The 12,351-nt window shown below is 46.4% G+C and overlaps 1 protein-coding gene across 5 annotated transcripts in view; it reads left to right on the forward strand.

Moving 5' to 3' along the window:
* The window catches only part of LOC116791829 (calcium-activated potassium channel subunit beta-2), a 146,034-nt gene that overhangs the window by 89,048 nt on the left and 44,635 nt on the right, over window positions 1–12,351 (forward strand). For 2 of the 5 annotated variants that reach the window (XM_032698208.1, XM_032698209.1), the window contains exon 1: window positions 5,110–6,041. The exons of the other annotated variants lie outside the window; for them this stretch is intronic. In XM_032698208.1, the coding sequence (XP_032554099.1) occupies window positions 5,968–6,041 (74 nt within the window). In that variant the 5' untranslated portion in view covers window positions 5,110–5,967. Of the gene's footprint in view, window positions 1–5,109; window positions 6,042–12,351 lie in introns of those variants that run through there. 5 annotated transcript variants of the gene reach the window in all.

Raw genomic sequence — 12,351 nt, forward strand, 5'->3', positions numbered from 1 at the left:
TGCTCCTGAAGGGGTTGGACAGACAGGGAGAAGCTGATGGTGTCACAGTGATAGAGAGAGCACTGAAGTGCAGTGCCCCAGCTGAACGATGTGCTGCCAAAATTTAAGAAAGGGAGCAGGAAACACTGCACGGGGGGTTTTACCTCATTAAACCTCACAAAACCCAAACTGAGCCCTAGGAGCAGCTTGCGAGGGAGCAAGTATTCTGTGTGGAGCTGGTAGGATTGCCGTTGTTTTTCAACAAAGATCACAAATAGGTTGCTAAAACACTTTGATGTGCTTAAAATGGTGAAGTTACTAGGCAAGTAGGTACAATAAAAGAAACGTCTCTGCAAATGGAAAAACCCCAGGCATATACGCCTTCCAAATGCTATTGAAATTTTAAACCCTGATAATTGCTTTGTAATGTAAGCAATTGCATTAAGAGCATGAACACTTCAGCCCATGAATCACCACCTTCAGCTCTGCCTTCCGTAGTTTCCCTCGAAGTACCATCTGACTGCGATAGGCTTAAATCTAACTCACGGCACAGCTGATGGCACATCGTAAAGTGAGCTCCTTTAATGGACAAACCTGGTTTCTCTGTAGTTCTCTGTTCAAGACTGGCAGTGTGAGGAAGCCCTGTGATGTGGGGCAGTGCTGGGTACCAGCTCCAACGGTGCCAGACGAGAGTGTCTCCTGGCATGGGAGAAGAGCTCAGGCAGCTCTCCCAAAAGGGAGGGCACCAAAGAGCTTTTGATGACTACAGCCGTGATTTATTAGAAAGTGCTAGAACAAGGCAACTTTTCTAACAGAAAATTTCCCTCCTCAGAGTGAAACAGATTAAAATGGAGAGGGCTGAAAACAAACCTGGCTGCACCCTTGCAGGCTGCTGTTTCTTTCAGACTTGCTCTGAATTTAGCAGCTTCAGAGTCTGCATCTGAAATATGTTCAGTCTCCCTGGGTTCTAGGTATTCTCCTCACCCATCACTGCCCAGGCTGATGTCTGGACAGCCTGCAGTGCAGCCCAGGTACCCCATGCTGCCTTCTTGCCCCGGGGGCAGCTGCCAAGGCAGAGACAAGGAGCTGCCTTTCTTCTCACCACCTTTTCTATGAACTAACACACAGAGTAAATCACCAACAATCAACGAAAAAACACCACTGTATCATGGAGGGAATGAAATGAGCAGGGAAATTGCCTTGAGATGCAGGAGTGGTTGGATTTGGTACATGGCAACCAGCAGCTCCCCAGAGCTGGAGTAGGAGCTCCATGCTGCTGGGCTATAGATGACCTTCCTATAGCTGGCAGGTCCTTCAAGGAGCTTGCTACTTATGCTTTTCATAGAATTTGGGCTGAAAGCGTGCTGGGTGCCAGCTACAGACTGAGTTTCAGAGGTGAAAAGTTTCACAAAACAGCATCACATTTTATGAGCAGCGGGCTGGAGAGGAAATGTTGTTTTGTCTCTGTTTAAGGCTCTGAAACATTTAATTGAAAATCTTTAGCAACCTTGTACTTAGGAAAAGGACCTGGGAATTTGGCAGTAGGGTTTTGGTGTCAAAAGTGTGCCTTTTGCAATGTCGGGGGAGAAGGAGGAGGAAAAAAACCCCAAAAACCAAACTGGCCAAATTGTGACCCTATCTAGCTTTGCACATAACTCAGGAAAAACCTGTTCAAACACAGGTGCCCCTCGTGCAAGGGCTGCACCAGAGCTGCCTGATGCACTCCCATGGATCCCAGTGTGTTAGGGGATCATCCACACTTGGGATGTGAGTCTGCTTTAACCACACCTGTGCCCATCTCCCAACCTTTCAGATGTGCTGCAGTTGTAGCCATTAACACTCCTGAGACTGTTGCAATTTTCTGTAATTTCAGTTCCTCAATTACATTGATTATCACATTAAACATTCCTGGTGCTACAGGAACAAACTAAAAGTAATAAGCCTGTATCTTCCTAATACAAATGAAACCCATTTGTACTACTAAGAGTGTAGTGGGCTCATTGTTTCACAGTAATGAAGCTTTCATCTCAAGAGATCCAATTCATAAAAAATACTTGCCGATGCTCCACACGTTTCTTTTTTTTTTTTTCACTGCCACTAACAGTCCTTTAAGTTCATATCTGATTCAGCATTAGACCAGCAATTGAAATAAAATGGAAGAAACACAAAAAAAATAAAAAACCCCCTATATCTCTGATGGCAGGGACCCCCTTTTGCCCTCAGGCAGACAGCCCTGTGCCCATCCAGGCAGCGGGCATCCTTTTTCATGCACCTTCCCCTGCTATAAATAGCTGCAGCCACCTTTGCTCCTCTTCCCAAAATAGAAACACATTGCAAAGGAGAGAGGAAGAGCAAAACACTGTACATAAGCTCTTTTCTATGTATATATAAATATGAATTTGTAACCAAAACCACACAGGGTGGGCAATAACCCAGACAAGGAGATGTTGTCTGCAGGCATCTGCAGGGGAACCAATTGAAAAATGCAGGCACCAGGAGAGGGGTGAGGAATAAGCAGGTTTTGATGCTTATCCACTTCTCCCCATGCCATGGTGCAGGTCACAACAGTGTGATTAAAATGTATAACATAAAAATTCAGATCTGGCTGCTCCAGAGCTTCAGCAAAGGTAAGCAGTCCATCTTCAGCTCTACCCACTGCCCCCGTGGGGCAGGACAGGCTGCGAGGGAGCATCCTCTGCTCCAGGAGAATTGTGTAGTGGGATATGACACCCAGGCTCTGCCCTGATGCTCACCAGGGGGAGAGGAGCTCCTGCTACCCCTGGACAAAACGAGAAATGATCCTGCTTTTCACAGGCTGGTGGCTTCAGCCCCACCATGGTCACAGAATGGCACTGGGTATTAGAGACCCCAACACCAGCACCAGTGCTGTTGGACCTGACCTCTCTCCATCCTTCCCTCCATCAAGGGATCCTGGTGATGAAGCCAACCAGGATATGCCTGCAGGCATCGCTCCCATCAGGGGCTCCTTCTGCCCACCCATTTCCCTCCCACCAAGAGGCCTGGGCCCAGAGATATGGTAGCAGCAAAGGTTGTGAAGCTTCAGGAAGAAAACTGAAAGGCAGGAAAGCTGAAAACTGAGCAGGAAAGAGGCAGAGGAGAGGGTTCTTGTATCTCCTTTCAGGTCTGAAACAGTAGCACCAGACCCCAACAGCAGGGGCTCACCTGCCCTCCCCAAGCCTCAGCACAGTGACAGCAGCAGACAGGAAGGAAAAGGACGAGCATCAATCATCCCTTTTCCCCTGATCAAGGGGGGACAGTCAGGCCTTGCCTATCACAACTTTGATTATCTAAAAGCTCATCCCTTATACAGAATGAGGTCATGTTCCTGACATGTTCAATTGCATCAAAAATGAGCTTGATTATCTTAGCCCTCATTTGTCAGAACCAGTTTATTGTCACCCATATTACTTGATAAATGAAGGTGAGCACTTTTGGCTTTGCTGATGTGGGCAGCACATTAAAACACAAGCTTTTGCCTGCTAAGATTAAACAACCTGCAACCACAGGTCTGAATCTGAGCAGGTCTGGATCATGCCTGCCCAAGCAGAGTATATAATCCTGGGCTTCTCCTGCCCAGATGTTAGAGACACCACAACACCTTCTGGGAACACAGATTTTGTCTCAAGTCAATGACACCCATGGTGTCAATAGCCCTACTGCCAGAACTGCCTGCAGGAGCTTTCCTCCAGCTGCTGAGTGCTTCCCAGGGCTGAGCAAGCTCTCACAGTGAGCTCAAAAGCCTCTTGCAGGGATAAAAAACCTTTCATGGATCTGGTGCTTTGTTGCTGTTTGTTGTAGCAATGAGGAATTAGTGCTGTGGGACAGGAAGTGCATAAGGCTAATGAGAAAATATGGAGAGGAAGGTGACTTGCCCAGTGTCTGGGCTGTGGACCTGCCTCTCTCCCTCTGTTTGCTTCTGCCAAGAGTCAGGGTAAGGGCTGCTGGCTGGGTTTTGCAAGAGAAATCTAGGAATGATTTTTGATTTCTAATTTACCTGGTAAAAAGAATTGAAAGCAGCTCAGCTGCACTCATTTAGAGTCGTCTGTCCCCTCTTCTACCCCAGTGGGCTCAGCATCACAGAGAGCCCCACTCTCAGCAGCACAGTCCTGCTGGAGCAGGCACAGCATGCACAGGGAGTCAGAGCTTTCTGACTGTAGGTGCACCAGACATGCATAACATGAATACTCATTTCTAGCTCTGTACCATTGCCTCATCTTTTAATAACCCCAGGCAACTCTCACCACAGAGCTTCCTGGCCTCAGGCATTCATGGGTCAAACTCTTCACTTACACTGACTTTCTGAGCACAATTAGTCACTATTTCAAACACTAAGTGTTCTTAGCCTCACCTGGGATCGACTTTTCCAGCAATGCTGGTTCTTAGGAAAAAAAAACAACAAACCACCAACAAAAAACTCCCCAAATCTTCAGTGAGCACCTTCCGACTCCAACAGACACCAGAGCACAGGCAGCACCTTGCTGTGTGCCGAGGAGGGGGTCAGGCAGCAGGGGCTCATTACCAGAGCCAAAGGGCAATCAGACAGCATCAAACACACCAGGTACACCTCCTGCAGAAAGTCACCCCATATCTGAATCTTTGTACTTGGCAATCTGTCCCAAGCAAGGCCAGAAATCTGGCTTATTAAAGCATGAACTGCTGAGTCCCTTGTTAAATGCCAACCTCATCTTCTCCTGTGGGATTATTTACCCTGCAGATGGGGTTACTGGCCCTGGAGCAGGAAAAAGGATTTCTAGAAGAGATGAGGCAGCTGGAGCACATTTGCCATCCATAGGGTAATAGCACGCTGTCTCACAGAGAGGCTGCTTCCCACACATATCAGAAAATATCCTGTATAGCTCTTTGCACACAAGGCATATGCTTCTGTATAAGGTATCTATATGGTGTGGCTCCTCTTTCTGCTTTCACTGTGTTTTATCTTTAAATTGGGAGAGCTTTTTAGTAGCAAATCAGAGAGGAACAGCTAGTTACCAAGGAGATTCTCTGATGAATCAGAGACTGACTGGTATAAGATCTAGACAGGCTGTAGCTTCTTAATTTGTGAGACCTTACGTTTTAAACGGGGTAGGGGGGGGAAAAGTCCAACTGTGGACCACACCAGCAGAAGCAGCTTCTGCTTTTGCTGTAGGAGCAAACAGCAAGCACACAGTGTGGGAAATCAGCAAGCAGCCAGAGACGAACGAGAGCATCTCGCTGGCATGCTCTTGACTCAGAAAAGCAAATACCGTCCAAGGACAAAGTGATCTGATGGAGGTGACTGAGGGAAAGGCTGGGAAGCCCCTGATTTCACACCAGCACATGCAAGGGTACACAGGGATGAGTGCACACTGGAGTAAGAGCTGAACGCCTGCTTCTGCACAGCCCTGACATTTCGGAAAGTAAAGGTTGGCCAGGAGAGGTGCTGCCTGTTTGTGCGCTGGCCACGGGCTCAGAGCAATATTGGGACTGCCCCAGCCTGAGCTCACTTTTCTGCCTGACTCCTGCAGTGTTCTTCCCAGGAACAGATGAGAGGGATGAATTCTGGCAAATGACAGCAAAGGCACTGACTCCACGCCAAGCATCCTGCCCTCACAGGAATGGCCATCATGTCCCAGAGGAGCCCCGGCAGTCAGGGATGCACTGGCAGAGCAGATGGGAAGAAAAGTTTTTATAAAGGTGGGCATAATGAGGAGCTTCATGAAATGAAGTTTGGAGAGAGAAAGCTCAGCTTTTTTTGGGCTGACTTTATTCAGAGGGTCTTCACACCCACTTCCTTCTGACGTCTTCTTTCTGTATAGTTACTGAATTCTGGTGCTTCGCCTCTATTTAAAAACAGAAAGTAATTAAAACTGCCTGGAAACTACAAGAGCAGCAAGAAGTATTTGAAGACATTGAGAGACAAGATATACAGAAACCTTCTGCTTGTAGATAGGCTGTTTTCCCAAAAGTGGAAACTACAGGAGTATGTAGATGAGAGGGAAAATCTCCCTGCCAGATCCCATTGAAATCTCCATTTTGGGCACTGCTGCTCCGCTGCTGCTAAGGTAAACCTGATCCTTAAGGGGGGAAGCTGCGGGATGGGCTGAGGCATTTGGGATGGGGATGGTGCAGAGAGCTTGGGCTGCCGAGAGATGTTGGGGAGTAAACATTAAGGCATGTATTAGAGCAAATTCAGGCTCTGCTGCTAAGCGCACACTGAAAAAATATTTTCTAGAGTGATTACATCTGAAAAGAGGCTGGCACGAGCCAGGCTCTAACTGAGGAGTCAAGTGAAGGACATTTTATTAGTCAAACAGTTTCAAGTGCTGTTTTGAGTTATAAATTACACTTGCTCTTCTGAGGACTGAATTCACTGTTGGTAGCATTTGTGGGCTGGAGTTAGAGGCTTAGAGTAATGTTTAAGTGATGCATATTGTGATGTTTCACAAGGGGACAACTTAGAGCACCCTGTGGACCTCATTTGGAAAACAAAATACTCCAGAATGCTGAGATAGAGACTGAAAACAGCATATGGGGTAGGGAAGGGACACAAGAAACACTCCTTGACAGCAAGCTGCTCTTGGAACCACAAGGAAAAACTGTCAGGAAATTCCAAGCTGTGGCTCACAGCCAGCGGGTAACTCTCTGTCCATTCCCCTCCAACTTCACACACAGGAGCTCATGCAGCATTCACTGGCAGCACTTCCCAGCTGTGTCAGGCAAATCGAAGGTGTAGGAGTAGTAAATTAAAACATGCTGCCAGCTTTAATGCACTTATTGGGCTTTTGGGTCTTATTTGACTTCATATTTATAATCTTTATTGACTTTAGGGGGAATTGGAGTCATTTATGTTTGCATTTAAAACAGAGAAGGACTGAGGACTTGCACACAAACTTCCCATAGGCAGAGCACAAACTTCCACACTACTGAGCTTACAGACATCATGCTGTACCACAGCAGTGCCATTACTCCAGCCCTGAGCTGATTTGGAATATCCATATTCCCCAAAATACATTCAGAGACTGTTTTTCCGAACATGTACAAGAAGCAGCAGCTGCTAGAAGAGGAACTGTATCCTACACAGTGATTTTAATCCAAGAATAGCAAACAGGCAGGTCAGAGACAAACAAAAACTGAGGCAGCAAGCATTTAAATAATTTGGATAAAAACTTGCAGCTGAATAGGACAAGTGTCCAGTTGGGAACTTAAGTCTTCATTTCCACATAATAGCAATCTGGAAAGTCTTGAAAATTAGTTACTCATGATTATTGCTGTGCAGCACAGTTGATCTGAGCACAGGGACCAGCAGTAGCAAAACTCCTTGTGGTGTGGTCCCTGGGCTGGAGGAACACCTGCATTCTGCCTTTGCTTGTGAATTTTGGCTGCTGTAAATGAGTAGAAGATTGACAATGGTCTAAACAGCAGCTTTGGAGTTAGGTTTGTCATGTTAGGTTTACACATGTGTAAACACCTAAAATAGGGTCAAGGAAAGAGGTGAGGATTCATGAGAAATGTGAGCTGGCAGGTGAAGGGTGACCTCCACCAAACTGTGGTGCTTGACAGCTCATCTGGCCCCTCATATTAACCTGGTGTGGGAATGGGGGGAGATTTTGTTAGATAACGCTAAAATACAAAGAAACTGCCATAGTTTTCTCCATACTTCCACATATTTTTATATGGTGCTTCTGAGAAATCAGTTATTCTCAGCACATATAATGTCTGTTGCTGAGCACAGAGTCCAGGCACTGGGGAAACTTATGAAACAGCCATACAGATTAGCTCTCTGTCATAATCTACTCTTGCCTTTCCCCAGGAGGGCTTCATTGTCCTGCTAGAAATCCCCTTATTTTCTGGAAGCCCCTTGGCAGGTGGGTTTTGCCTCACAGGGATACCTGGTCCTAGCCTCCATCACTGACTTCTCGCCACCCAAAAAAAATGAGTGGCTAGATGCCACAGGGTATTTCCCCTGTGTCCCCAACATGGTGTCCCAACATTGCCTAACCTCAGTTAGGACCCTGGGGGACATCCCCCAGGAGCCCCAGGGCTGCAGTGTGTTGGGTCAGACAGGTTTAGGAACAGGACTCAGGATCAACCCAGCACCTCTCATGCCCTGTAAGGCAAAGCTCAGTGCCAGCACAGCAGGGAGGTGTAGGATCATTCCTGACAACCTTCTCTGGATGATCCAGATTGCGTCAACGGGCTCTGGAGGGAGCCTACAGCCAACACTCTTCCAATGGGAGCGCAGGATTTACAACATGGGGCCCAAGAGAGACAAGGAGCACAACAGTGGGAAAGGAAAGCAGAAAGCCTCAGCACCCTTCCCACCTTCAAAGCTGGTAAATGTTTCTTATTCCCCTTTCTACTTTTTCTTTTAAAGAAACTGAAGAAGTCACCCCTTCTCTGTGCTGCTTTGCATGCCAAGTGGCAGGCTGCTGGGAGATCCCAACACCAAGCACTGAACTTTCCAGGTCCAGTGCCTTCTAGGCTACTATCCAAAATACCAGCGGCAGCCCAGTGCACTGGAACCTTGCATGCATCCAGAATGGCCCAGCATCTCTGCCCTTAATATTTAAGGATCATTTTCTAGATCAGCAGACCCACGCCAGATGCTGGATGTTGTGCCAGCAGAGGGGCAGAGGTAGCAAAGGAGTCTCCTGGCTTTTGCATGCTTGTTCAAGGCTGCAAACACAGCAGCACTGACGCTTGCTACATCCCTGTAGGTGAAGGGCAGGCAGAGGCAGCAAAAACCAACCAGCAAAGGGGTCTGCACAAACTTCCTGAAATGATGCATGGAGGGACATGCCAGAAGTCCCCAGTTCCACAAGTCTCCCTTTGGAACACTGCAGCTCTGCGGTGCCTCTTGGGCTGAGCAATGCCTCTTGGGCCATATAATCTAGTTTAAATGCAACAAGCATCATCCCCTATGCAGGTGCAAGTCACAAGCACCATTATTCTGGACATACAAGCCACTTAAGGCAACACTGCTACTCTTAATGGAAGAGGCATCACAGCAGTAGCTACACTATGGGCCATTAATTTACTGCCAGGCAGATTGATCTTAGACTTTAACATGCATTTAACTGAAGGTCTGGAGCAGAGAGATTGCAGTGCAACTGCAAAAGTGCACTTTTACAGGAATAGTTTTAGTGCTAGTTGAACTGAATGGCAAAGTCCCTCTGCCTCCCATGTGGCCAGGGACTCACTTCTGTGTGCTCAGGAAGACACTGTTGGGTGGAATATTTGGTTGTTAACAAAGGTATGAGGCAGTGCAATTTCAACAGGTGTTTCACCAGAAATGAAACAAGGTGGAAAGTAGGGAGTTGGACAGAAAATTATTTAGGTGTCACTTATGTAAAACTTCTCCAGTACAGAACTGAAAATCTGCACTTCTGATGCAACCCCACAGATTCTGGTAACCCTTGTGCTTCAGACACACATTGATAATCTTTGCTGGGCTGGGTTCAGATGAAGTTGGTTTTACTTAGCACAGCGCAGGCACATACTTGCCACTTACTGCTCAAACATCACTTCAAAGCTGCATTGTTGGGGTGTGCGGGAGGAATAACAGGCCAAATTTCTGTAGTGTCAATCAGTTTAATTCCAATTTGCTCAGCAGAGCCTTGCCCATTTCTAAAGCAGGTCAAGTTGCACCCCTCAGTTGGTAAGCTGGTCTTGCTAGTTGCTATGTGTCCAGCAGTAGTTGTATTCTTCCTAATATCAGTGGAGATATAAAATTGCCTTTAATTGGAGTTTTGAAAGATCTTAGTTTATCAGCAATTAGCTTCTCTACTGGGTTTATCTGAATTGAGCAACAGAACACCATCCTAGAGATGTGACAAGGTTGAAAAATTGTCCATTTTTTATTCTGCTTTAATTCTTAACTCTATTGTTGATGTGTAAAGGCTGTTGGGGAGATGAAACATGTCTCCTGTGAGGGAAGAACAAGTGAAAAACGGCTTAAGCCCATCTACGTAACACCCACATGCTTACGGTTGGATTTATTCCACTTAAAACAGAAGTCTGATCCCTGCTAATAACGCAGTTAATTATCTCTGCGTGAAGCTGTGTGGTTTTGAGAAGCACTGGAAGTTTCAGAGGTGGGGGATCCCAATGGGAAGCACCCCAGCACTGCCAGCAGACCCGGCAGGTCTCAGCACTGTCCCTGCCTCACAGGGACTAGCAGGTCAGCATTAGGAAGCAAAGGTTGCTTCTGGGATTTTCTGTCAGCATAAGGTCACGGTGTGGAAGGAAAAGAGATTTTCCCCCTCAGCCCATCTCCAGCCCTCTCACTTTCCACTAAGCGCATGTTCCTCCTTCCCTGTCCCCCAGCTCTGTCATCCTCGTTAGATTTCCCACCCAGGCCTTTCCCAGCTACCTCCCCGGCTGTCCTCAAGCTAAAGTACTACACCTGACTGCAAATTGCCTTGTTCCTACCATTTCTTCACATCCCCCTACCCTGATCTCATGGCCCCCCTGCCCCTCTGCATTGCCCCCACACCAGCTCCAGGGCTGTCACAATATGCTCATCTGAGGGATGGTGTGCTTCTAGCACCTTGAAAGAACCCTCCAGCCAAATTATTAAAATCATTTAATATCACTTCTGAGTGGTAGAGACCTTGCACTACTTAAAATAATTGCATTTCTTGCTAGTTAGAGACAAAACAGACCTTTTTTAATCATTTTTTAATCATTAAGATAAGGCCTGATGTGCATTACGAGATTATTAACAGCCCCATAAGTGCAATAACAGATACCAAACCAAAAGCTAAGTCGTAAGTGTTCTCAGATGCCTGTAGATTAATCATTTTATATCTCCATAGGATCGTTCACCAAGGCTTTCCATCATTGTACAGTCTTAAAGTCATAGGACAGCCCTGTTCCAAATTACAGCTCTGCCTTGCCTGTAGGAGGCAGAAGCAGGAAAGGATGGCACTTCTTTGCCTCCAAATAGAAGTTAATGGAAAACCTGAAACAGAACAGGGAAATTTTGATTCCTTATTTTCTGTTTCACTCAGTGAAAAAACAGTGCCTTGGTCTATCAGTCCTTAACCATGATTATAAAATTCATGCTGCTTCTCAAGTGGTTGATTTTTTTTCTTCAGTGCTTTCTTCAAAGTGCACATCCATTCCTGATCTCATGGGTTCAAACTGTACTGTTGATATTTTTGGAATTGATTGCAGACTCCTGATCCACAAAAACAAGCACCACCACCAGCAAAACAAGAGCACAGGTGCTGCTGAAATGGTAGTCACTGCTCAGAATCTGAGCTGGCTCTTACACAGCCTGAGACAGAAACCCACTGCTCCTCCATGCACCACAGAGGCCAATTTCCCTCTATTTGGGGATTAAAGAGATGACCACATAGCAGTTGTCTGACCTGTCTGAATCCCTATCAAGTGCTGTAAGTGCTCAAGAAGCAGCACAGCTTTGCCTTAATTGCATAAGCACACAGCTTGTTCAAACTCCACTCAGGCCCACACTCCAGGATTTAAAGTAGTCTTTAGAGCATTCACAGCCTCAGATCCATTAGTCTCCTTTGCATACACATAAGGTGCTTGAAAGCTTCAGCTCCCGCAGTACAAATCATGACTGCTTCATTTTATGCTGGTGAATCAAAAAGACCAGCAAATTACTAATGTCGGAGTGGTCAGAGAAAGCAAGACAAAAAGTTTGAGCTGAAAGACTTGCCCAGAACTCACTGTAAAGGATCAGGTGTGTTGAATTCTTCTCCTTTGTACCTTTACAACCACACTCAACACAGAAGCAGCAAATTTCCTAAGGGCACCAGTAAGCCACAGCTGGTGTGGAGCATTGCTCCCAGCTCGGTATCTGTAGGAGGGACCATCATGTCACACACACAGGCACCCAGTCCAGACTGGCTCTTTTGTTTGCACCTGATGCAAGTACCCAGCCACGGTCATAAGTCAGTCAAAGCGGCTACAGCTTCCACAGGCAAACTCATTATGTGAGACAAATGGGTCACTTTTTTCCACCATGGTTAATGGCCATGAACCTGGAGGCTGAAATTTCAGTTCATGCCAAGGAATACAATAATCAGCAATAAATTCCGACCACAAATAAGCAGAAAAGTCCTGAGCTGTGCAATGGACCAAGGATGGAAAGAAGACTCATTTTTTTCCTCAAATGTTTGTGATCACTCCAACACCACCAAAATTGGCTCCCTCAGAGTTATATTTAATAAGTTATTGCTATAGTCTAGCCCAGAACAGCTCTAGTGATATGTCATTAGATCTGCTGTCTGGCTCTACAGACAGCTGCTCCCACCCAAAAACACCCATTTGAGCTCAAACACTTGTTCAACTGAAGGCAGTGGCTTCAGAGTTGAAGCATCAAGCCAAGACCGGTGAGGTACT

This window comes from Chiroxiphia lanceolata, chromosome 10 (assembly GCF_009829145.1).
Source record: "Chiroxiphia lanceolata isolate bChiLan1 chromosome 10, bChiLan1.pri, whole genome shotgun sequence".
NCBI classification, from domain to species: Eukaryota; Metazoa; Chordata; class Aves; order Passeriformes; family Pipridae; genus Chiroxiphia; species Chiroxiphia lanceolata.